Genomic DNA, 25,951 nt, shown 5'->3' with positions numbered 1-25,951 from the left:
AAGAGTTTACATCATTTTTATACAAGATTACTTAAAGGAAAATATCCAACAAATGACAAAGATTCCAAAATTATTGCATTACCATGCAAATGTAAAGCAAAATCTAAATTAAAGAAGCTGTTCTCCACCCAATCAGGAACTCTTCCACAACGCCTGGCCATTTCACCGAGATGTTCTGCCATCGGAATCCTCAGCATCAGAACGGACCAGCTATGGATTCAAATCAAGTCTTCTTCCTCACAGAGCTTCATATTTTCCTATAAAAGGCAACAATGAAGAGCATGGCTTGCGAATTTTCTTTCTTGTACAGGGACAGTTGTTCTCCTTGATATGTTTTATTACATTCCTCAATCAAAAGATAGATAATATCATTGATTTTACATGGTCATTGCTGTTTAAGAAAAACTTTGTAACATTACAGTGCATTTCCCCCTGAGAACAGCTTTGAAGATGACCAAATAAAACCTACATATCTGAGGCTTATATTTGTTAGTTATATTTCTCAAGATTATGTATCTGGGATGCCTGGGTGCCCCAGAGGGGCACCGCCTTAGACTCAAGTCATGATCCTGGGGTCCTAGAATGGAGCCCTGTATGGGGCTCCCTGCTCAGAGGGTAATCTGCTTCTCCATCTCTCTCTGCTCCTCCTGTGTTCATGCTCTCTCTCTCTCTATCTATCAAATAAATAAATAAAATCTTAAAAAAAATATTATGTACCCAAAATGAACATCTCAGGAACACCTACCCTCACAGTCACAGATACCGGAGATATGATGAGATTAATGACACTTTGTCTAGGAAAGGGGAGAGAGGCTGCTCTGGAGTTTAAAGGGAGGCATGTACGAGCAAGTGCTTGTAAACATGAAACAGAAGATTTAAGGCACACTGTGTTTTCATGGCAAGATGGGGCTGTTCTGTTCTAAGGGAGAAAGATGATGCTTGAGAAAATTAAATGTCTTGTTCGTGTTTTTTTTTTCTTTCTGCTTCAAGAAGCTCTTTCTTGTTATAATAAATTAGATCACAAAATATCTTCCATTAGCTACATTTTACTCTCCTAAAATAGATCTGGGATATGACCCAGTGCTTTGATGAGATCTGGGACAGGCATTTGCAAAATTGTCACTGATATGTCATTTAAAAAGAAATCCAGTCCCAGAAATTCTAGGCCTTTTTAGGAGTTTGGACCATCATTCCCATCATCTATTACATGTCAAGTTCTGGGTTTTATTATTATGATGATGATTATTATTATGTTCAGTTAGCCAGCATATAGGACATCATTAGTTTTTGATGTAGTGTTCAGTGATTCATTAGTTACCAATAACACCCAGTGCTCATCACAACACGTGCCCTCCTTAATACCCATCACCCTAGGGGAACCTAGGTGGCTCAGTGGGTTGAAGCCTCTGCCTTTGACTCAGGTCATGATCCCAGGGTCCTGGGATCAAGACCCACATCGGGCTCTCTGCTCAGTAGGTAGTTGGCTTCCCTTCCTCTCTCTCTGCCTGCCTCTCTGCCTACTTGTGATCTCTGTCTAATAAATGAACAAAATCTTTTTTAAAAATACCCATCACCAGGGACGCCTGGGTGGCTCAGTTGGTTAAGCGGCTGCCTTCGGCTCAGGTCATGATCCCAGCATCCTGGGATCGAGTCCCACATCGGGCTCCTTGCTTGGCAGGGAGCCTGCTTCTCCCTCTGCCTCTGCCTGCCACTCTGTCTGCCTGTGCTTGCTCTCGCTTCTCTCTCTATGACAAATAAATAAATAAAATCTTTAAAAAAAAAAATACCCATCACCATATTACCCCCTGCCCCCACCCCTCTCTCCTCTGAAACCCTCAGTTTGTTTCCCAGGGAGCATAGTCTCTCATGGTCAATGCTTTCAGAGGGAGCATTGTCTCTCTCTGATTTCTCCCCCTTCAGATTTCCCTCCCTTCCCATATGGTCCTCCACGCTATTGCTTATGTTTCACATGAGTGAAATCATACGATAATTGTCTTTCTCTGCTTGACTTATTTCACTTAACATAATCCCCTCCAGTTCCATCCATGTGGATGCAAATGGTGGGTATTCATAGTTTCTGATGGCTGAATAATATTCCATTGTCTGTTTGTACCACATCTTCTTTATCCATTCATCTGTTGAAGGGCATCTCAGCTCCTTCCACAGTTTGGCTATTGTGGACATTACTGCTATGAACACTAGGGTGCATATGGCCCTTCTTTTCACTACATTTGTATCTTTGGGGTAAATATCCAGTAGTGCAATTGCTGAGTCATAGGGTAGCTGTTTTTAACATCTTGAGGAAAATCCATATTGTTTTTCCAGAGTGGCTGTACCAGCTTGCATTCCCACCAACAGTGTAAGAGGGCTCCTTACCAACATTTGATGTTTCCTCTTTTGTTATATTTTGCCATCCTAATTACTGTAATGTGATATCTCATTGTGGTTTTGATTTATATCTCCCTGATGGCTAGTGACAGTGAACATTTTATCACGTATCTGCTAGCCATTTGTATGTCTTCTTCGGAGAAGTGTCTGTTCATATCTTCTGCCCATTTTTTGACTAGGTTATTTGTTTTTTGAGTGCTAAGTTTGAGAAGTTCCTTATATATCTTGGATATCAGCCCTTTATCTATAATGTCATTTGCAGATATCTTCTCCCATTCTATGGGCTACTTTTTAGTTTTGTTGACTGTTTCCTTTGCTGTGCAGAAGCTTTTTATCTTGATGAAGTCCCAAAGTCCATTTTTGCTTTTGTTTCACTTGCCTTTGGAGACATGTCTTGAAAAAAGTTACTGTAGCCAATGTCGAATAGTAACCTATTCGACAATTCATAGTAACCTATGTTCTCCTCTAAGATTTTGATGGATTCCTGTCTCACATTGAGGTCCTTCATCCATTTAGAGTTTATCTTTCTGTATGGTGTAAGGGAATGGTCTAGTTTCATTCTTCTACATGTAGCTGTCCAATTTTCCCAGCACCACTTATTGAAGACACTGTCTTTTCTTCCATTGGATATTTTTTCCGATTTGTCAGAGATTAGTTGACCATCGAGTTGAAGGTCCATTTCTGGAGTCTCTTTTCTGTTCTATTGGTCTATGTGTCTGTTTTCATGCCAATACCATGCTGTCTTGGTGATCACAGCTTTGTAATAGAACTTCAAGTCAGGCAATACGATGCCCCCAGCTTTGTTTTTCTTTTTCATCATTCCCTTAGTGATTCAAGGTCTTTTCTGGCTCCATACAAATTTTAGGATTGTTTGCTCCAGCTCTTTGGAAAATGCCAATGACATTTTAATATGGATGGCATTGAAAGTGTAAATTGCTCTGGGGAGGATAGACATTTAACAATGTTTATTCATCCAATCCATGAGCATGGAATGTTTTTCCATCTTTTTGTGTCTTCCTCAATCTCTTTCATAAGTGTTCTGTAGTTTCTTTACCTTTTTGGTTAGGTTTATTCCTGGTTATCTTGTGGTTTTTGTTGCTATTATGAAAGGAATCTATTCCTTAGTTTCTCTTTCTACAGTTTCTCTTTCTCTTATTAGTGTATGGAAAAGGAACTGATTTCTGTGCATTGAATTAGTATCCTGCCACATTGCTGAATTGCTATATGAGTTCTAGTAATTTGAGAGTGGAGTCTTTAGGATTTTCCACATGAAGTATCATGTCATCTGTGAAGAGAGAGAGTTTGACTTTTTCTTTGCTGATTTGGATGCCTTTTATTTCTTTTTGTTGTCTGATTGTTGAGGCTACAACTTCTCACACTATGTTGAAAGATAGTGGTGAGAGTGGGCATCCCTGTTGTGTTCATGTTTTAAGAAAAGTAGGAATAGGGGCATCTGGGTGGCTCAGTCAGTTAAGATCTGCCTTCAATTCGTCATTATCCCGGGATCCTGGGACTGAGCCCTGCATGGGGCTCCCTGCTCAGTGGAGTGTCTGTTTCTCCCTCTCCCTCTGCCCCTGCTCCTGCTTGCTCTCTCTCAAATAAATACATAAAATCTTTTTTCTTTTTTAAGAGAAAGAAAGAAAAGTAGGAATTAATGAGCAGGACATAGTATTGCTGATGCCAAGTTCAAGTTCCTAGAAGGACTCTGGGAGGACAAAGGAAAAAGCTCCCAGGGGAGGCCAATCTGAAATATGAAGGCTATAGAAGGCTGGTACACAAGGAAGCCGCTGGGCTCCTTAGTCCTACAGGGGTGGGTGTAACAGACATGCATAGTTGGTTATGAACAAACCCAAAAGAACACAAGTGAATTTGGGGTTTGGCTGGCCTCCCAATGCTTCAGAAGTGATTCATGCATAGTTAAGTCCTTCAGATTTTAATATGGAAATGCAGCTCAACCACACCACTGTTGAAAAGAATTTCCCCAGAGTCCAGAACCTAAACATGTAAGGGTGATAAACTCCCTGTGTCTTGCCAAGGGCATCATCAAACTCAGTAATGTCCCTTTAGCACAGGGATGGGCTAACATCAGATTTGGGCTGATGCTCCCATAAGCAAAGCATGGGTTTTCTCCTTCTCCTTCCTTTATCCCCCCTTCCCTATGAGGCAACTTTGTCCTTCTGTCTTCCTAAACCCTCCTAGGAATATGAGCTGGGATCAGAGATCTTGGGTCCTGTCTAATATTGTTATTCTTCATTGAAGTGTATTATTAAATACAACCACTTGCCTTTGGCTCAGCTTAAGGGGAAGGTTGTAGTTTGCCTTTTCATCATCACTTCATGGAGAAAACAGCGATGTTGTTCTAGGCTAAGAGAGGCATATATATTACCAATAACAATGAAAAGAATACAAACAAAGCTGGAAAACAAAGGCATTTCTTACTTCTTGCAATATCACACACCTGGTGAGGCCTCCCCCTTAAAAGCCAGGGGCAATTAAATAATGAAGATAGTTCTGCCATCCAACTGGTTGATGTCATTGCAAACCCTATGATAGAAAGTATCTTATGAACCCAACTATCCCATCATTAAAAAAATATACATATGTATGTGCATGTGTCTGTGTGTGTGCACATACGTGAGTGTATGCCCTTTTATTACGCTTCTCTTATGACCTCCTGCTTTAAAAGAATTTCACTAACTGTACTTCTGTTATCTTTACTTTTCTTTGTATTTTTATTTTTAATTGAAGTACCGTTGACATACAACGTTATATTTTTTCAGGTGTGCAACTTAGTGATTGGACACCTACATACATTAGGAAATGCTCACTGCAGCAAGTATTGTTACCATCCGTCACCATATAAAGTTATTAAAATATTATTGACAGCATTTCCTATGCTGGACCACTGCCCATTGTTTTTTTAAAGGATTTTATTTATTTATCAGAGAGAGAGAGAGGGAGAGAAAGCGAGCACAGGCAGACAGAATGGCAGGCAGAGGCAGAGGGAGAAGCAAGCTCCCTGCCAAGCAAGGAGCCCGATGTGGGACTCGATCCCAGGACGCTGGGATCATGACTGAGCTGAAGGCAGCTGCTTAACCAACTGAGCCACCCAGGCATCCCCCACTGCCCATTTTTTTTTTTTTCCCCACTGCCCATTTTTATTTGGAGATAAGAAGCGAAGCCAAGGTTCAGGGAGTGGCCCATGTCCTCATTATCATGAAATGGTCTCCAGAACCCAGCTGTCTGCCTGCACCAGATTCCAGCACACCTCACCCCCACTTCCCTTCACTGTGGGCCTGCCTGTTCCAGGCATGTGGCTCTAAGAGCTCCTCGGGAGCTCGTCATGTGGCTTGTGTCTGGCTCGTCCTCTGAGCTCAGAATCCCCAGCATTAAGCAAACCAGAGTCAGGATCTCAGTATCCAGTTCTGCTCACTGCAGGCAGATTCCAGCTTTGGTTGGAGCCCTGACACTGCTACCTCCCATTAGGGCACTCCCTGGTAGTTAGTTCTGCCAAAGACCCTATGAAGAATTCACATTCCAATCGCATGAGGTTCCACTCCAGGGCTCCCTTCACACACTCCAGGTTGACCTTTATGTGAAATATGCTGTTGGGCAGAGCCAGTAATTTTATACATTTGTTATTAAGGAAGATGCCTTCTTTCCACCCCAGGTGTGTGTGATTACAGTAGTGCTAGGATAAAAAAAATTAGTACCTCTTCTTTATGAAATTCTTTCCTACCAGCTCAGAGCTAACCCTGAAAGGTAAGCCAGAAACCATCATTCTCATTTTGTTGATGAGTACAAATAAGCTAGTGGGTAGTTAAACCATCCATCCAGCCTGAGTGGAGATTTAAGGACTGGAACCTTCATTCTGTTGACATGAATTTAGCAATGTATCTGGCAGAGATTTTGAGTGAAAATCAGAAAGTAGACTCTACATACCCTCTTGGATCATTTTTACATTGGTGACCCTATGTTTTATGACTTGAATAGTCTCTATGACACTATATCACTACTGGGAAGTTTAAAATATGTCACCAGCGAGTATTTGAGCTCACTACATACACTTTGTTTCTGTGTTCAAAATACATCACCTTAGAGACATGTATTTGGTTAGAACTGGCCGGACAGACCCAGTAAATGGGCTATGTAACAAGACAGGAGGAAAACTCGTAAGGACAAAAGCTAATCCAAGGACTTTTTTTTCTTTGTGTCTTTAAGATCTCTATAGGAGTGCCTTATATAGAACAATAGGTAGGTAAATATTTGTCATAATCCTGAATTCATTTCACTTGAGCCCTAGAACATAGGTCTAATAAAAAATTTTTTTAAGTTTTTTAAAAATTTATTTGACAGAGAGAGAGAGAGATCGATCATAAGTAGGCAGAGAGGCAGGCAGAGGGGGAGCGGGAAGCAGGCTCCCCGCCAAGCAGAGAGTCTGATGCGGGGCTCAATCCCAGGGGCTCAATGCCCTCTGAGCCAAAGGCAGAGGCTCAACTCCCTGAGCCACCCAGGTGCCCCAAATAATTTTTAAACCAAATCTATGGTCACTTAATACTTTTTTAAAAAAAAAGATTTATTTATATATTTTAGAGAGCAAGCCCAAGAAGGAAGGGCAGCGGGAGAGAGAATCTCAAGCAGACTTCCTGCTGAGTGCAGAGCCAGAAGGGGGACCCCATCCCATGACTCATGACCCTGAGATCACAACCTGAGCTGAAATCAGTTGCTTAACTAACCGTGCCACCCAGGTGCCCCATCTGACCAATGCTGGGCAGTTCACAGAACAAATGGGGTGTGAACTTCAGTACTTCTTAAGAAGGCAGTGTGGACCCAGCCTACTCATTTCTATCAAGCTTTACTATGGATTTACAGAAGATCTAGTTTTGTTTATGGGGCTTACCAGTTATTGCCTTATCTCATAGAGTGTCTTTTTCATAGAAGTAAATTCCAAAGAGGATTCCAAGAATGGCTAGATAGCCAGGCCTATAAAACAACTGGAAAATGTGAGTAAACTACACGTGCAGCCCTGAGGAGATGGGAGGAGAGGTGAGAGGGACAGTCTGGTATGTAAGTAACAGGAAGAGATAGAGACAAGATACACCACAGACTCCTGAGCACTATCAAGATAATCTGGGCTGTTGTGATGGAAATGACTAGCTTCCTACCAAGGACTGGTGCTCGCTTTCCAAGGTGTAGAATCATTCTGAGAAGTGGTCCCTGCTCTGGGAATACATTTCCCAAGCTACGTGCATTCATCTAAATGGGGTCATAGGGCAGATTTGGAGCCAGTGAAAACTGAGGATAAATGGCCCATTGAAATCTCTTACGTGATTTTTTTTTTTTAATGTTTTATCTCTTCCTGGCTGGAGGCAAAGGACTCTAAGTCCCTAGGACATGGCGGTCCACAACACCGGAAAGAGTCTGGGTGCCCCCTGGAAGGTTGCACTCTGCACCCCTGCATTGGGTTGTTGAGTAAATAAGAAACAGGTTTTTCATTAAATTAAGCCACCAAGGTTGGGGAGGCTATCTGGGAAAGTAGTTAGTATTATCTTAACTAGTACCTTAGATTGCACTGTTACTGTTGTAATATATTTACTATAGAGGAGAGCAAAAAGAAAACCATCGTAATCAGTGCTCACTGAGAAGTAAGAGGCTAACCCAGGCCCTAAAACCAAGCTATTACTCGAGCCATGAATCTTGACCACCCTCCAGTTTTCTCAACTCACAGCCCAAGAAAGCTCATTATTTTATTTTAAAGTTATGTTGGGATATTGAATTGGGTTTATTTGGGTTTAGCTGGACTAATAATACTAGACACTTGTCTGCTGCTTGTGCTTTTCTATGCTTAACATTCTTTAAAGTATTCTCCTATTGATTCTGAAAGACAAAGTCCTTTCAGCTATTATAATAATAGCTAAAGAAAATAATGTCAGATCCTGAGAGGACAAGGCATCAGGCCAAAGAGGATCATTCTTAAGCCATAAAACTGAATAGAATTTGCCCTGATAACTTTCAGAGACACTTGGGACCCGTGACACTTTTTCTTCATTCAATTTCTCCCTTTTAGAATAGGAATGTCATCCAAGTTTGTTCTCTCACTGTATTTGAGAAGCCGATAACTTGTTGTCTGAGTTCACAAGGCCACAGATGAAAAGAGTTCCTGATATAGATGAGATTTGGGGTTTAGAGTTGACGCTGGAATGAGATAAGACTTTGGGGAGTATTGGGATGAAGTGAATATATTTTCATGTGAGAGGACAAGAGGGAAGACTGTTATTGGTTAAACTATGTTCTCTCCCAAAATTCAGAGGTTGAAGTCCTAACCCCCAGCCCCTCAGAAAATGGAAATGGGGTCATTGCAGACATAATTAGCTAAGATGATGTCCTGCTTGAGTACATTAGTGATTCCTCATGAACCACGCCTCTGAGAATTCCTGCCCTTGTGTTGCTCCTTTCTACACTGCTTCTGAGTTTGATCGTGTGACTTGGCTTTGGCAAATGAGACAGTTGCAAGGAGATGCAAGGAGAGATTTGATAAGCACTTGTCATCTTAGAATTCTCCCTCTTGGAACCCAGATTCCACGCCACAAGGAAGTCCAACTGCCCTGCAGGAGAAAGGAGAGATGTAGAAAGAGATGTGAGACCACGCAAGGCACACTGTGAAGCTAGCTTTGTTATTACAGCCCATCAGATAAAGACACGTGCATCAGAGACCCCAGGCAAGACCAGCAGAACCACCTCGCTGATCCCAGCCCAGATTGCTGAATCATGACTAAAGCCATACAGATCCTCCTTGACTCACAACATGACTGCATCCCAATGTGACTGCATCATAAAGTCAAAAAGGCATTTAATATACTTAAAGTACTGAACACCGCAGCTTAGCCTAGTGTACCTTAAACGTGCTCAGAACATTTATGTTAGCCAATAGTTGGGCAAAATCAGCTGACACAGAGCCTGTCTTATAATAAAGAGTTGAATGGCTAATATAATTTACTGAATCCTGTACTGAAAGTAAGAAACAGAATGGTTGTCCAGAATGGTTGTGAATGTATCATTTGTTTCCCCTCACGATGGTGTGGTTGCCTGGGCGGATGTCGCTGCCACTGCCCAGCAAAACACGAGAGAATGGTACCTGCCCACCGCTAGCCCTGGAAAAGATCAGAATTCAAAATTCCAAGTACAGTTTCTTCTGAACGCATATCACTTTCACGCCATCATAAAGTCAAAAAATCCTAAGTCGAAACATTGTAAGTCAGGGACCATCTATAGTTGTTTTAAGTCCCTGTATTTTTTTAAAAATTTTATTTATTTATTTGACAGACAGAGATCACAAGTAGGCGGAGAAGCAGATGGGGGCGGGGGAGCAGGCTCCCCGCTGAGCAGAGAGCAGATCATGACCTGAGCCAAAGGCAGAGGCTTAACCGACTGAGCCACCCAGGCGCCCAAGTCCCTGTATTTTAAAGTGGTCTTTTATACACCAACAAACAACCACAACACCCAGAATCTTGTCTCTTCTTATTCATCAATAACACTAGTAAATATCACCTACTATTTGCATCTTCCATTCTTAAATGCCTGGAGTTAGCGTTAGCGTTTGAACTGAAATACAGAAACACTCTTTCCAATGAGGGTGAGGAAGTTTTTCCTTCAAGACACTAATAGGAAATTGAGATTTTAGAAAGTGACGTTTATATTTTGAATATTTTTCTACGAAGTTAGTGTCTTTAAGATAAATTAAGTCAGTCTCTTCTTACTTTTTCTTTTCTGGTTTTTGCCTGTGGGTAAGTATCTAGGGAAAAGAAAAATTTGATCTCATGAGTTTCATGCCCTGTTTTTCGCTCTTGCCAAAATTCTCTGTTAACTTCATTCCAAGTTAAAAAAAAAAAAATATGAATATGCCTTCTGCCACGGCATCAAGAACAGTGCCAGAAAGGACAATTCTATAAAAATAGATTTCTGCATTCCGTATCTGTGTGAATCCACACAGTCACTCTTTTTGTAGCTGTCTTGTGAGTCATAGTTTTCCTCTAAAAGTAACTTTTTGACCATTTGTGATCCTTCCTTGTAAGCATAACCGTAGCCTCCTTCGTTCCCCTCAGCTTGGTGTTATACTTTATATTTCTTTCTTTCATTATTTATGTATCTTTCATAGGTTGGTCTTTGAAGGAAGGCTTTCTCCCTTATCCCTCAGGTGGGGAGAGATAGTTTACCTTGAAACAGAGTTTCTTTAAAAATCGTCATCAAGCATTGGAAATTCCACTAACATGATAAGCAAAAAGAAAAAAATGGAAAGAAACAGCAGCAAAAACTAGTTTTTCAGTTGTTGGGATGGCTTCAGAGTAGTCAAGCCTTGTTTAAACCAGTGTTTCTCGAAGTGTGGTGTGTGGACCAGTGCCAGTTCACAAACTGTTTGTAATGAAAAAAGTACAAAAAATGTTTATAAACTTTTTAGCAATTTGATATTGTCATGACTTCCAACTATGTGATCATTTTTCTCATAACCCAGTTTTATTGTACATTATGAAATATTGGTCAACAATGGATTAGAATTTTTTTTAATGGTCTTTCTTCACAGATAGTTAAAGAGGCACTAGTCTAAATGACCTCTCTAAATGACCTCTCAGCCTAACGCCTAAAACAGGGCAGGACCCAGAGTGGGCAGTCAAAAAATATTTGTTGATTGGCTGATTGTTACTTGATGGATAATTTTTTTTTTAAGATTTTGTTTATTTATTTGACAGAGAGAGATCACAAGTAGGCAGAGAGGCAGGCAGAGAGAGAGGAAGGGAAGCAGGCTCCCTGCTGAGCAGAGAGCCGGATGCGGGGTTCCATTTTAGAACCCTGGGATCATGACCTGAGCTGAAGGCAGAGGCTTTAATCCACTAAGCCACCCAGGTACCCCTTGATGGATAATTTCTAAACCTCTGGTTCTCCAACATTATGTTGTCTTTACTGTTCACTCAACTGTACATAAAAAAATATAAAGAGTCAAAGTTCCATAGTCTTTTTTAAAAAGGCATGAAATAACCTGCCTAATTCTCTTCGCTTCGTCTGAGTAATAATTGCACCCAGGTTTAGAGAACTCAAAAGAAATGACACATAGCTGGAGTTAAAATTAGCTTTCACTTAATCTATAATAGCACCTACTGATTTAGCTGGCTTTGAGCAGGGAGATGCGTGTAAGGTGTTGAACTCAACGTAAGGACTAAATCCATGACTCATTCATTCTGGAGACGAACTGCATCATTGGGTTATATCAGGTGAAACCCACTCCTTACACTTAGAACAGGAAGTCAGACTCCTTACAGTCATGTAGGTTCACAATTGCTCTCTACCCTAGAGAACCTTTAGGAGCCCAGCCTTCGGATTAAGGAGGCCTGAATGTGTAGCAGGAATTACATCCTGAATTCCTTCCCCGTGGCCCGTGAGCCTCAGGGCAGTCTTGCTCCTGGCTTTGCTCTGACATGCAGTCCCATTAACTGGGCTATTGCCTTTTTCCTGTGTGGTTTTAGGCCAGCCATTTCGTCTCTATGTGTTTGGATCCCTCATCTGGAAAACAAAAAAAGAAACGAGGACAAGGACACCATGAAGGTTAAAGGACACAATGTATGTGCGCATGTCTGCTGTAGGGCTGGACTGAGCCCCAGCTAGTGCTCAATAGCATTGTGCTTCACCTTGTCCCTGCTCCCTGACCACGCTCCCACCATGCAGTGTACCAGCGTTAAACCCACAGCCCATAGAGTTACAGACATGGGGTTAAGTCCCAGCTCCCCCATCGACTACCTTCTGTGACCCTGTGACTTTGGAACTCCTCTCAGTCTGTTTCTTCATCTGAAAAATTTTACCCTTGGCATGAGCTTTGTGCATATTGGATGAAGTCATCATTACAAAGGGTCTAATACAATGCCAGCTTGTAGTGTGCTTCTAATTTAGCAAGCTATTGTTATTTTTATGCCCCATTTTAGAAATAGTCTTGACTAATAGTCTTGTCTGAATTTCTGTCCAGGGTCCTCCCTGGGATTCTGGTTTCTCAGAACGTGGAAACCTTCCTTGCTCTTGGCATCGAACGCCAGTCCTTAGCAATTGAATTTCTGCTTCTACCTGCTGCACAATTTTTGCCTTGCCAGAGCCCCAGGGTCTTGGAGGGCCTTGTCAGGACTTAATGTAGAAGCTCTCAGTGCCCTAAGATCCTCTGGTTAGCTGGTCTACCTTGCCTACCGCCTACTGTCTGCCCCTAGCCTTGCAGGACACTGCACCAGCCTCTAGGCTTCTTTGTTTTCTGTGGAGAGCTCCCTGGATCCCTTCCCCCTCAGAGCCTGACTAGCCCCAGGAATAAGCCAGAGTAGACTGGCCCTTGGGCCACCTGCGGAGCCCAGCTCTAACAGGACTTACTATGGAACAGCTCAGGGCATTGATCCCATCCTGGGCCGGGCACATCACCATGGTATTAGAATGTTGGTACCAGATGAAAGACAGATGTCTAAGAACCACTCTGACTAGAAATCGTGCTTGATTGTGACTCTTCCCAGCAAATCTGCTTATATTTCTCTTTTTAGAAATCACATGGATTTCACCCCCATACCCTTCTACTTTCTGCTTGTGGTTCCTTCGTCAGCCTTGTTTCATTTGTTGTGGGAACTATGAATCCTACACTTGCACAGAATGCACCAAAGCTGACAGCGTCCAGTGAAGGGCTGTGATCTAAGCTCAGCTTGAGCTGCACCTCTTGGGGAGCGGGGAGTGGGAGAGGACATCCTGTGTACAAGGACAAGGTCCCTCAATTCCAGAACCACCACCCGCCCCTGCACACACACGCACACACACACCTCACACATATACATACAAGGAGCACCAACTGGTGTAAAATACATACAAGCACACATACAAATGGAGTCACAGACCCTTAGCAGTAATTTTCAGGACCCTCGTGCTCCTTCCAGCCCCATGTTGGGCCCAGTGATGAGAGGTCTTTGGGGAGTGGGTAGGAAGGCTCTGCTTTTGGCCATCATAGGACAATAAGGTAATGTCCTTTATTGTCCTTGATTGTTCCTGGTCCAATGGCCTCCCTTATAAACTAGAAGCACGTGCCTTATGTTCCATTAACTCCAAATCTCATGAGAAAAAAGAATACTAGAATCTTTGGTTCTATATCTGAGAAGCCTGTAGTTCCTCAGATAATCTGTGACCATTGATTCATTCATTCATTCAAAGGTATTCAGTGAGTACCTACTATGTGCTAGGGGGTGGACATGGCATTGGACTGAGAAAAGAATGAGACAAACACAGTTTCTGATTCCAGGTGGCTCCCGCTCTCACGCTCAGTCTCACTGAATTTCCTATAAGCCATCCTGCCTCTCAGCTGTAAGAAGCCCACCCAGGAACCCTCACCAAAATAATGAACCTCCTGCCACACTTGAGAGTTGCACCATTTTTAAGACACAGTTGGGCACATGACATCTAATGGCCAAACAAGGGCCTCCAAAGCCAAATGTGAATAAAAGACATTATATTCTGCATGTTCAACCATGGAGGGAGGGAATCTGTTTCCTCTGCAAACCAAATTAAACTTGAAGTCCAGTCTCGCTCCCGTGTAAGGCTGGGATAGACTGTCCATAGCATGGGAGTTCTCTAGTCCATTTTCCCTACAGACTGAACCCAGCTTTTTGGGGCTTCTCTAAAATGGCTTTGGTGCAATTAAAGATTAAGCGAAACAAGTGCCAACTTTGCAAATAATTTGAAACTAAGTCTGTGCGTATGTGTCTGCTACACTTTTACCCTTTATGGGTTTAGCAAGTGGATAAGAAAACGTAAGGAGTCAACAAAAGTACATTAAAAGACAACGCTCTCATGCGACCTCTCCACAACCCCAGTGGAATGCTAAAAACAACTCCAGTTAGGATGCATGTCTTCTGGGTGCATCCATAATAAAAAACTTTTATCCCCCAGGGCCAGATCAGTGAGAGGGTACTTTCCAATTATTAACCTGACTGTCTTTAAATAAATGTTAGGCTCTGAGGGACGTGGGAGAGTTACACAAGCATGCTAAGCCTCCAAATGAAAACCAAACACTTCAGACAAAAATCTAGGCATCTGGCTAGGGGGTGAGAGCTGCGGGGCTGGCCTCTCCACCACAGGGTTTAGTCCACTGGGTCACAGAGGAGGCTCCCTGCCTTGTAGAGCTCACGGTTCACCATGAGTTTTAGCTCATGCAACTAACTGCAAGTATTTGATGGAACTCTGCCAAAGGCAACTGGCCCCCAGGAAAGCATCAGCAAACCCTATCGTGGAAGGGAGGGAAACCTAACATTTTGTGATGTCACTATGATGAATAATAAATGCAAAGATGTGAGAGTGTACCAAAAAGCAAAGTATAAAAACGGCCTGGGTGGCTCTCAGCTTCTCGGGGGGAAAGTGGGGCCATTTTGTGAAGTTCCTCTATGTCAGCGTGGCTCTACTCTCTCTGGGGAAAAGAGGTACAGTGGAATCTTCATGCAAAGACAAGCCAGGACCAGGACTCCAAGCACCACTCGACCTAAGGCAACATTCAGATGCCCCACGCGGGAGGAGAGAAAGAGTGCTTTGGCAACAACGCAGGGCACAACTTTATTAATTCGTCAATGAACACTAGAAAAATGTTAGCAAATGAGATCCCAAACAACATTCTTTTCAGAAAATACCATAAAGAAAAATAGATTGTCAAAGGAGGAATCTCTTAAGAAATGGATTCAGAGGAAATATAGCTTAATCAACAGAAGTATCTACATTATGTTAAGTACATTGAAAAGACCCTGCAAAGTAGATACAGCCTACCAACAGCGTCCCTGGCATCCTTCAATATCAGATTCAAAAATTTTTTAAAGATTTATTTACTTATTTTAGAGGGAGAGAGAGAGAATGAGTGAGGAGGGGGAGGAACAAAGGGAGAGGGAGAGCAAGACCAAGCTAAGCCCAGAGCCCAACGCAGGGCTCAGTTTCACGACCCTGAGATCACGACCTTAGCTGAAACCAAGAGTCCATCATTTAACTGATTAAGCCACCCAGGTGCCCCCAGTCTAAACGTTTTTAAAATTATTTTCATCAGAGTAAGAATGGCATTAATTTTTTCCCTTTTTTAAATTAAGATAATATTGACATAATCTTATATTAATTTCAGGTGTTCAATGTTATGAATCAATATTTGCATAGATTGCAAAATGATTACCACACTAGTCCAGTTGATACCCATCACCTTACATAGTTACAAATCTTTTTTCTCCTGATGAGAACTTTGAAGATCTACTCCTAGCTACTTCCAAATATGCAGTACACTGTTATGAACTAGAGCCATCCCACAGTACATTACATCCCCATGACTTATTCATTTTACAACTGGAAATCTGTACCTTTTGGCCCACTTCACCTATTTTACCTGCCCCAGCTGCTGGCAACCACCAATCTATGTATCTATGAGCTTTGTTTTAGTTTGGTTTGGGTTGGTTGGTTTTTAGATTTCACATATAAGTGAGGTCATACAGTATTTATCTTACCCTGTCTGATTTATTTCACTTAGAATAATGCCCTCAAGCTTCATTCATGTTGACACAAATGGCAAGATTTCATTCTTCTTTATGGGTAAGTAATATTCCAGTGTGTGTGTGTACATGTGTATGATATGTTCTTTGTCCATTCACCTGCTGATGGACATTTAGGAGATCTCCATGTCTTGGCTATCATAAGTAATGCTGCAATGAACAGGGTGCACATGAATGTTTCCAACTTAGTGTTTTGATTTCCTTCAGATGAATACCAGAAGTGCAATTGCCAGATCATATGGTAGTTCTATTTTAAATTTTTTGACAAACCTCCGTATTGTTTTTCACAGTGCTTTCTCAAATTTACATTCCCACCAAAAGTGCACAAGGGTTTTTTTTTCCCCACATCCTCACTAACAGTTATTATTTCTTATCATTTTGATACCAGCCATTCTACGGGGTGTGAGGTGACATCTCATCATGGTTTTGACCTGCATTTCCCTGATGATTAATTATGTTGAGCATCTTTTCATGTACCTGTTGGCCAGCTCTATGTCTTCTTTGGAAAAATGTCTATTCAGATCTTCTGCCCATTTTTTATTTTTTTAAAGATTTTATTTATTTATTTGAGATAGAGTAAGTGAGAGAGAGCGAGAGAGCACCAGGACTCCACATCCCCACCAACATGAGTTGGTGGGGGTGTGGAGGGGCAGAGGGAGAAGAAGAAGCAGGCTCTCCTGAGCAAGGAGCCCAATTTGGGACTCGGTTCCAGGACCCTGGGATCATGACCTGAGCTGAAGGCAGCCGCTTAACTGACTGAGCCACCCAGGCTTCCCTCTTCTGTCCATTTTTTAATCAGATTGTTTGGTTTTTATTTTCAGTTGTATGAGTTCTTTATATACTTGGATATTAGCCCCTTATCAGATACATGACTTGCAAAAATGTTCTCCCATTCAGTAGACTGAAGAATGGCCTTGATTTTAGATTATTTTCCATTCACACATGCACTGATTCATTCAACTAATGTATTTTTTAAGATTTTATTTTTGTTTATTTATTTGATAGAGAGAGATCACAAGTAGCAGAGAGGCAGGCAGAGAGAGAGAGAGGAGGAAGCGGGCTCCCCACCGAGGAGAGAGCCTGATGTGGGACTCAATCTCAGGATCCCAAGATCATGACCGGAGCTGAAGGCAGTGGCTTAACCCACTGAGCCACCCAGGTGCCCTCAACTAATACTTTTGACATAGTCATAGTAATATCAATAATAGCACCTAGAACTTAATGGGCCCAGTGCTACATGTTTTATATGCATTAATTTAATCATCACAACAATCCAATAAGGAAGATTATATTATTATCTCCATTTTACAGATGAGGAAACCAAAGTGTAGAGAAATTAGTATTAGGGTAAAGCATACAAAACTGCTGGTATTTGCCAAATTTGATGTGCTAAATGGCAATTTCATGATTTTGACCTGGAAAATTGGCAATTTCTTACAGCTCAACCCAAAAACTTTCCCAGGATTAGGAAGTTAGTAAACTCCTGCTCTTACCAATCATTAGTATCACTTAGTATGTGCCAGAAACCATGAAAGGTTCTAGGAATACAAGGGTGAGTGGATTTATTTTGATGGATGTTAGTCATCTATACATTGTGCTTTTAAGACATGCCTAGTAACATTTTATACTTCTTTCTATTTATTTTCCTTCCCCTAGGCTCCATGTCAAATAAGACAAATTAATGGGTTCTGTTATAAGTGTTGTTCAATTTAGAGTAACAATGCACTAGGATGTTCAAAAATCGCTTGGTTTTTTTTTGGCAGGTTAGTTTTTGCTGTTGTCACTACTGATCAAGTCATTTTAGTTTCCCTTGGTCTTCTCTGAAACACATCCAGCTCAAGTTCAAGACAAACATCATGGTCTTAGGCACATCCCACTTGAATGTGTTGGGACAAAAATTGTGTACTTGTGTCTTGGAGTAGTTCTGCTCTTCCCTTCCTAGGGTTCATAAGAAAAAGTTCAGGAATATAAAATTCATAAGGCCAACTATGAGCAGTACCTGGTTTCTACAAATATTCCCTCTGTCCCATGACATAATAATGCCTCCCTCCTCCTGATGATCAAGGTCAATTACTTGATCACTGTCAGGATGGTGACTCATCTTCTCACCTGATGCCTCTAGACACTTGTGCTCATCATGCCAGCACTGGGGAGGCCAATGATAGAGGATGGTTGATGTCAACTGGTTGATGTCAACTCAGTCATTTTGTCTATTTGGTCATTTAGTGCCTCTTTTATGGTGAATTCTCTTCACTGAGAATTAGCATGTAACACAAAACTCTTCACATTTTCTGCTTACTCCAACATGTTCATCCACAGACCTCTACTCCAGAGCTCTTTCTCCCACATTTTCCAGTCTAACTCCTTCCTCAGTTCTGAGCACAGGCCAAGCCACTGCCCTCTGCCCATGAGTCATGTATAGTCTAACCTTGGGCCACTTCTTTCTATACAAAGTGGAAGACCACGTCTTCCACCTGAAGTTCTGTTTTTCCAGCCACCATCAAGTCCTAAGTGGGACTATTGGGTAGCCACCATCCAGTTTCAGCCTACACTGGTATCTATCCCCCCCCGCCCATTGCAACAGGCAAGCCACTAACCAAGCTCTAGCTTTTCCCTTCTCTATCACATTGTCCTAAGGGCTTGCCACAAACAGCAAGTGTGAACTGAAAGAGAGGTGCTGCTGACCTGCTCGTGCAGGTTTGCTTGTGTCCTCTGATCTGCTCAGGCTTGACCCCAGATAGGTCACTCCCTTCTCATGGTAGGTCGTTTCTAGGCCCACCAACCTTAGGACAGAACCTAGTTCAGGATGGAAAGTTCCAGCCATGTGGCCACTTGATGTCCATGGTCAAGCACTCTGTCTACCAGGGCTCAGTAGCATCCTGCTATGTGTTCTTCCTGTGCTCTATCTACCTCCTGGCTGTGAGGGTATTTAAGTTCATGTCAGGCTTCAGAACTATTATAAGCAGAGAGTTCTAACTCCTTGTTCTACTGTTGTTTACATGATTTAACCTCACACTTAAGCTAACTCCATCCCAGGTACCCGCTGGAGAATAAGCCTCAAACTGAGCCACTTGATGACTCAAGGAGAACAGTAGTTAGGCAGGACCACCCAAGGGTCAGGAGTGCACCCATTCTCCTGGAAGCCAGCCCAGCAGATGCAGTCCATAAACTGCACTATGTTGAGGTTTCCTGAAGTCCTTTGACGTTAGGTTGTCAGTTTATATAAAGGACTGTCCCCAAAACAGTTCCATGAAATTCACTGATGCACTTGCCATTAAGATGTTATTGAGGAACAGAAAGTTAAAAATAGAACTACCCTATGATCTGGCAATTGCACTGCTAGGTATTTGCCCCAAGGATACAAAAATGCAGATTTGAAAGGATTTATGCACCCCTGTGTTTACACAGCATTATCAACAAAAGCCAAACTATGGAAAGAGCCCAAATGTCCATTGACTGATGAATAGAGAAGGAGGATGGGGTACATATGCACAATGGAATATTACTCAGGCATCAAGAAGGATGAAATCCTGCCATATGCAATGATGTGGATGGAGCTGGAGTGTATTATACTAAGCAAAACAAATCAGACAGAGAAAGACAAATACCATATGATTTGACTCACATACGGAATTTAAGACACAAAACAGATGAACATAGGGAGAAGGGAGAAAAAGAGAGAGAGAGAGGGAAACAAACCATAAGAGACTCTTGGAGATAGAGAACAAACAGAGGGCTCATGGACGGAGGTGGGCGGGGGGAGGGCAAGATGGCTGATGGGTATAAAGGAGGACACTTGTTGTGATGAGCACTGGTTCTTATATGTAAGTGACAAATCACTGAGTTCTACTCATGAAACCAATACTGCAGTTTGTTAAATAACTAGAATTTAAATAAAAATTTGAAGGAAAAAAATGATTGAGGAAACTGTGCATTGTTCTATATGGTTCACTTTTCTCTGCAATAGCTGGCCTTCTATCATGCAAGTGGATAGTTTTGATCTTCTGGACACTGAAGAATCACAAAAATGATCCTATCCCTCTTCAGCATTGGTTGCTAAAAAGCAAGTGTGTGTCCTTCCTGCTTCCCTTTTTATGTTTTCCCTCATTCTTGGCTTTCTGTTATCTTTCCCATTTTCAATTTTCTCCAACCCATTTTAAAATTTCTTATTTTATTAATACCTTGTTTTATTCAATATATTTATTTAAGAGAATTTAAGCATTGTCTGGCGGGGTTATAAAATAGCAAACAGATACATAGGAAGCTTAGTGGCTATAAAGTCTGCTTGCAGAGAATCATTGGGAGCTTTGAGAAAATCTCAAATAATTTAACCATTCTGATGGAAGTATAAAATTGGCATAGCATTTCTGAAAAGCAATTTGTGCTTAGGAATTAGCAGTTTTCACAATTATTTCGTATGTTATGACTCTGGAATCCCAGAAATGTATCCTAAGGAAATAATAAGAAATGTGGATAAAATTTAGATATCAAATAATTATTAGCACTATTTTTAATCACAAAAACTAAAAGAAACTTATACTAAAGAGAAAGGTCTTATAATAGGAGAAAGGACCAAAAAGTGTTGTAATAGGAGAAATGCTAAATAAATTACAGTATAGCTAATTTTAAATGTAGGATTTTCTACGAATTTTTAATGCCAGAGGAAAATGCTCACATGATCATGTTTAATAATAATAATAATAAATGCAAGCATGCTTACTTCCAGTTATGTTACTATATGCTTAAGAAAAGATTAGGGGTGTATCCAACCCCTGATGACTCTGGGAAATTGTATTATGGGTCATTGTTTTCTTCTATTCTCCCTCCTTTTTGTATTCTGGGCTGGTAATTGGGAAAAAATTTATTTGACTAGCTAAAACTTCCATCTTAAGAATATTTATTGAGTAGACAGGCAAGGATATTGCCTATCAAAGGCAATAATCAAAATCTATATGTATCATTTAAGATTTAGTTATAGGTTGGGATATTGCCTGTGAAAGGCAGCGATATTAGGGTATCTGGGTGGCTCAGTAGGTTAGGCCTCTGCCTTCAGCTCAGGTCATGATCCCAGGGTCCTGGGATTGAGTCCCATATCAGGCTCTCTGCTCAGCAGGGAGCCTGCTTCCCCTCTCTTTCTCTGCCTGCCTCTCTGCCTACTTGTGATTTCTCTGTCAAATAAATAAATAAAATTTAAAAAAAAAATCTATGTGTACCACTTGCATACAGTGCTCCTGTCCCTTCTCAGAGCACCCTATCAGCAATTCTTTTATTTTGAGGGATATTATCTATAACCTTAAGGTTGCAAAATGCAGAACCAGAAACTTCATTCTGACATTTACTCAAACATTTGCGTACAAACACAGTAAAACAGCATAATGGAGAGAGAAGTTCTACTCCCTTTGCCTGGGTTCAAATATCACTTTCCATACTTCTATTCCTTGTGATCATGAACAAGTTCTGCATCCACTCTGAGTCTCAATTTCATCATCAATAATAAATTTCAAAGGAGGTTGGAATAGGAATAAAATCAATGACACATTCAAAATGCTAGCACATAATGAGCACAGATCAATGTGGGAGACGTTCTTGGCCCCTTGTGCCCCCATCCCTTGTTTCCATTCTCACTCTGTATCAGAATACTTGCAACAGAAAGTGGCTTACAAACCTAAAAACAAACAAACAAAAAACAATATATAGGTACACAGGCATGTCTATACCACATGACATAATGATGTAATCAGATGCTTACATTTACTTATAATGACTTTCCAGAATATAATATTAAATGTTTTTCATTTATATTTGACATTTCAGAATAAGGACTAAATATATCGTACATAAATATATAGCACAAAGATATAGATATGATAAATGCACATATGTAATATGATATATATGCTATGGGTGAGACTAATAAAAACATATTGATGACTCAAAACCTCCCCCGCAAAAAACCAAAACAACAACAACAAAAGAAAGTGCCTTGCACAGTGAGAAGTCCAGGAACAGGGCAGCCCCCATTTGTCAACACAGACCTTGGTGACACCAGCTCTTTGTCCTGCCACCCTCAAGGAATAGCTCCCCTCATGGTCACAAGGTGGCTGTAGCATTCTAGGCATCATATCCATGCAGGAGAGTGTCCCAAGCAAGAGAGGACCTTCTCCAGGATCTCTCTCTTAGAAGTAAGGAAACCTTTCTTAGAAGCCCCCAGCACACCTCCTCTCAGTCTCAGAGGTCAGGATTTGTCACATGCCTACCCTAATCCAGATACTACCACCAGCCTAGATCAGAGAGCTTTGGACAGCAAAGGGGACTGGGCCCCCCTGAAGTACAACCTAAGGTGGAATCTGGTAGATGCCTGAGCAAAATTAGTGTTCAGCTAGGGGAAAGGAAAGGGACCACGGATGCCAGGGCAGATTATTCAATGTTGTGTTGTTACACTGTAGATTGCATGAAGCCTCGTCTATTGTAAATCCCAAGAGATGAGACTGAGCTAACCAGCTGGGAGATGTGGTTGGGGGAGGCACACAGGGAATGCAGAGAAGGCAAGTTGTCCAGAGTAGACTCTTCATCAGGGTGAAGAGGCCTGATCACAAAAGAGAGGAGGGAGAGGGCTCAGGAGAACCAGTCTGACCTATGTCACAGTGTTATCTAGAGCAAGTTCTGCTGGAGCATAAACTGGGACAGGTGTCCCATCAGGAGCAAATGCAGGACAGTCTGCGCTGGTATGAGCAGACAGTGACAACAAATATGGCCTCATCGGAGATGAACACTGATGTCTGGGCATATTTCTGAGCATGGGGATATGGAGAACCCAATCCCTTGATTCTCCTATTGAACAGTTCCTAGACGTTGGCCACCGACTGTATCTCCAGTTGTGAACTAGCCCCTGAAGAAAATAAAAAGATACAGTAGAAGACCGGGGTCTGCTTTGAAGAATTTCAACTCTGCTGGAGGAGTCAAAAGGAACCCAAGGGGGGTCTAGAGCAACACCCAAGGCTATGGAAGCAGGAGCTCAGCAAAGCTGGAAGAGAGATGGCTGCGGGGCGTGGGAGGGGGCTTGAGCTGGGAACAACCCCTGGGAGAGCCAGGGTCTGAGTTAGGGCAGACAGAAGAGGAGGGAGAGATGAGAGCCATATGGATGGAAGGGAGGTTGATGACAAGGAGACGCTCTGATAAGTATGGAGACACTCTGGTGGGTCGTGAGAAATTATTTGGATAGAGAGAACAGAGTCATGGGGATTTAATTTCATGTGTTAGGACTGTTAGGTTTTGGGAGAGGGCCTCTGTAGATGGAGTCGCCTGGTGACGATTATGAGGGTGCTGTTCTATTTGGAGTCTTTATTGTGAAACGGACTTAGCCAGGTGTGTGGCTGATCTACAGGCACATTCTTTCCTGTGACTTTGACAAGAATCCCATCAGCAGCCTGGCCAGGACTCACTGCCAAAACCAACTTTGAGCAGCAAGTGTGGGAGTAAAAAGGAAACAGGCTTTGGAGCCAGATGAACTTCATTAAAGGTCTAGCGCCACCGTTCATTAGCAAATACCTTCATCTCTCAGAACCTTAGTTTTTAGGCTGTGCAATGGGCATAATACCTACCCCACAGACAGCACTCAAAATATATTCTCTTCCCTCCTTTTGCTTAACAAAACTCTTTTTTTTTTAAAGATTTTATTTATTTATTTGACAGAGAGAGATTACAAGTAGGCTGAGAGGCAGGCAGAGAGAGAGAGAGAGAGAAGGAAGCAGGCTCCCTGCTGAGCAGAGAGCCCGATGCAGGACTCGATCCCAGGACCCTGGGATCATGACCTGAGCCAAAGGCAGCGGCTTGACCCACTGAGCCACCCAGGCGCCCCGCTTAACAAAACTCTTAAAGCAAAACCTCCCGTGCTCAATCTTATCTAATAATGTTGCATGGCAATGTCAAAACTGTTTCATCCATTAACACCAAAGGCAGGGAAAAGTTTCGAGTCTTTCTTGATTTAACTTGAAATTCTCTACCAAATTTTGGAATGTTCTTATTTTAAAATTAAGCACAAAGTGGGGAGCCTGGGTAGCTTAGTTGGTTAAGCAGCCGACTCCTGGTTTCAGCTCAGGTCATGATCTCAGGATGGTGGGTTGGAGCCCCACACTGGCCTCCATGCTCAGCACAGTCTGCTTAAGATTCTCTGCCTCTCCTTCTTCCTCTGCCCCTACCCCTTGCCTGTGCACTCTTTCTCTCTCTCTCTCAAAAAAATAAATAAAATCTTTAAAACAAATTAAGAACAAAATAATATGATTTATCTACAACAGATAAATATTTTGATTTGATCCTGAACTTTTATTTGTTGTTTTATTTTTTCTACTTTTGAAATAAGTATTCATTATCAGTTCAACTGGGAAGAAGGAAGGAGGCGCGGAGAGGTGAGCAGAAAATGAGTAGATTCTTATAGTATGAGCGTATGAGACATCTACTTTTACTTTAGCATTTGAATTCTCTAAAAAGGCTATTATTGCCTTTTTATACTTAAAAAATAATATATTTTTTAACTTAAAAAATGCGATTCTCCCACTTTTACTTACCCCAAACCATCCCTGGGCGAGCAATAAGGTCATATGCATGAGGAAGGGAGGGAACAGCTCCTGAGCTTTTCTAGCTTTGAGGCAAAAGGTCTTAAGGGGGAGGCGGCTGGTGTCATCCTAGTGGGATGTCCTTGAGTAACATTCCCAATTTTGCCCTCCACCTTTGAAAAGGAAAATACCACATATCACCCATTCAGTCAAAAAACGTGTTTCCCAGCTCTTTCCCAGGAGGAAAACGTAACAAACAAAACAAAACAAAAATACATTATTAGAAAATAAAAGGAAGAGAAAGAAAAGAAAACCTAAAACGACTAAAATAAAAATGAAAATAACTATTTGGAAGGGTGGAAGGAGGATGGGTGAATTTTTTCCTCCTGTTCCATCCGCATCACCAACGTCTGTGCTGTACCGAGGGTTGGGAGTCCTCTGATGCAGACCGCGCTCTTTTGGAAGATGTGAGAGGGGCGGGTGCGTAGTGCGTATATGCGGATGTGAGTATGGGAGTATTCTGTGTGATTCGTGTGTGTGTGTGTGTGTGTGTGTGTAACAGGAATGCGGAGGAACGTGGAAAGCGTGGAGAGGGCGGGTGCGTGGACGCCAGTATGCTGAACGCGGAGAATGTGCGCAGCGTGGCGCGTACACTGGTGTGTGTGTGTGTGAGGCTGCGGATGTGTGAGCAATGTGGTGTGTTTGTGTGCGTGCAAAGTCCGCAAAATACCAGCGGAGTACTGCGTGTGCGGGGTAGGCGAGCGGCGGGCCGGAGCGGGTGGGTGCGTGCGCGAGCGGGGTACAGCAGGCCCACTCCCCAGGGCCCCGGCGGCCCCGCCTCCGCCCCGCCCCGCCCCCGGTGGTCCCGCCCCCGCCCTCCCCGCGTGGCCGGGTCTGAGGCGGCGGCGGGAGCGCGCGGCGCGGGAGACCGCCCCACTGCGGAACGCGGCGGGGAGGGGAGGGCGGGCGCCCGGGCGCCCCGCTTCCGGCCGGAAGCGCCGCGGTCTCGCTGGCGTGGCCGCGGACATGTGCAGGATGTCCTTCAAGGTGAGCGCCGCGGGCTCGGGGAGGGAGTGCCGGGCCGGGCGGAAGACCTCCGGCGGCGGGCCCGCACCAGGGGAGCTCCCGGGGTGGCTGGCGCCGGGGGGCCCGCAGGGTGGAGTGAGCGCCGCCCTGGGTGCTGGCGGGGGACGGAGGGAAGGTACCGGGCGATGTGGCTCCTGTGGTTGGTGGTTTGGCGGTGTGGGCTTTGCTTGAAAGGCTTTCGGTACTGGCGGCGGCAGGTCAGGAGAGCCCGGCCGCAGAGCGAAGGGGCGGCGGGGACCGTCGCCGGGGTAACGGGCGGGGGCGGGAAGAAGCCCGAGGTCAGCGCTGTCCCGTGGCCGCGCCCCGGGGAGAGACCCGGGCTGCGGCACCAATTCCTGATTCTGGGTCCTC

General features: G+C 42.9%; 1 protein-coding gene and 1 long non-coding RNA gene across 9 annotated transcripts in view; one reads left to right on the top strand and one right to left on the bottom strand.

Annotated features, from left to right (window-relative positions):
• On the bottom strand, positions 1-25,951 carry LOC101679314. Of its 3 annotated transcripts, none has more exons than XR_006602076.1 (3): positions 25,720-25,951; positions 24,527-24,687; positions 1-257 (listed from the first exon to the last, which is right to left on the bottom strand). It is a non-coding gene; the product is annotated as an uncharacterized LOC101679314 (long non-coding RNA). The 3 variants fall into 3 exon arrangements; XR_006602075.1 differs by lacking the exon at positions 1-257 and adding an exon at positions 21,185-21,627; XR_001177917.2 differs by lacking the exons at positions 1-257; positions 25,720-25,951 and adding exons at positions 21,185-21,627; positions 24,936-25,400.
• Positions 25,417-25,951, top strand: part of ANKRD29 (ankyrin repeat domain 29) — a 54,700-nt gene continuing 54,165 nt past the window's right edge. For 3 of the 6 annotated variants that reach the window (XM_045065454.1, XM_013051463.2, XM_045065453.1), the window contains exon 1: positions 25,417-25,561. In XM_045065454.1, coding sequence (XP_044921389.1) covers positions 25,541-25,561 — 21 coding nt within the window. In that variant the 5' untranslated portion in view covers positions 25,417-25,540. The remainder of the gene's footprint in view (positions 25,562-25,951) is intronic. The other 3 variants (XM_045065452.1, XM_013051461.2, XM_004742840.3) reach the window with 2 other exon arrangements.

The sequence above is a fragment of the Mustela putorius genome, unplaced genomic scaffold (genome assembly GCF_011764305.1).
Source record: "Mustela putorius furo isolate JIRA1106 unplaced genomic scaffold, ASM1176430v1.1 tig00003858_pilon_pilon_pilon, whole genome shotgun sequence".
Taxonomy (NCBI): domain Eukaryota; kingdom Metazoa; phylum Chordata; class Mammalia; order Carnivora; family Mustelidae; genus Mustela; species Mustela putorius.
This window is presented reverse-complemented; position numbering and strand designations above follow the sequence as displayed.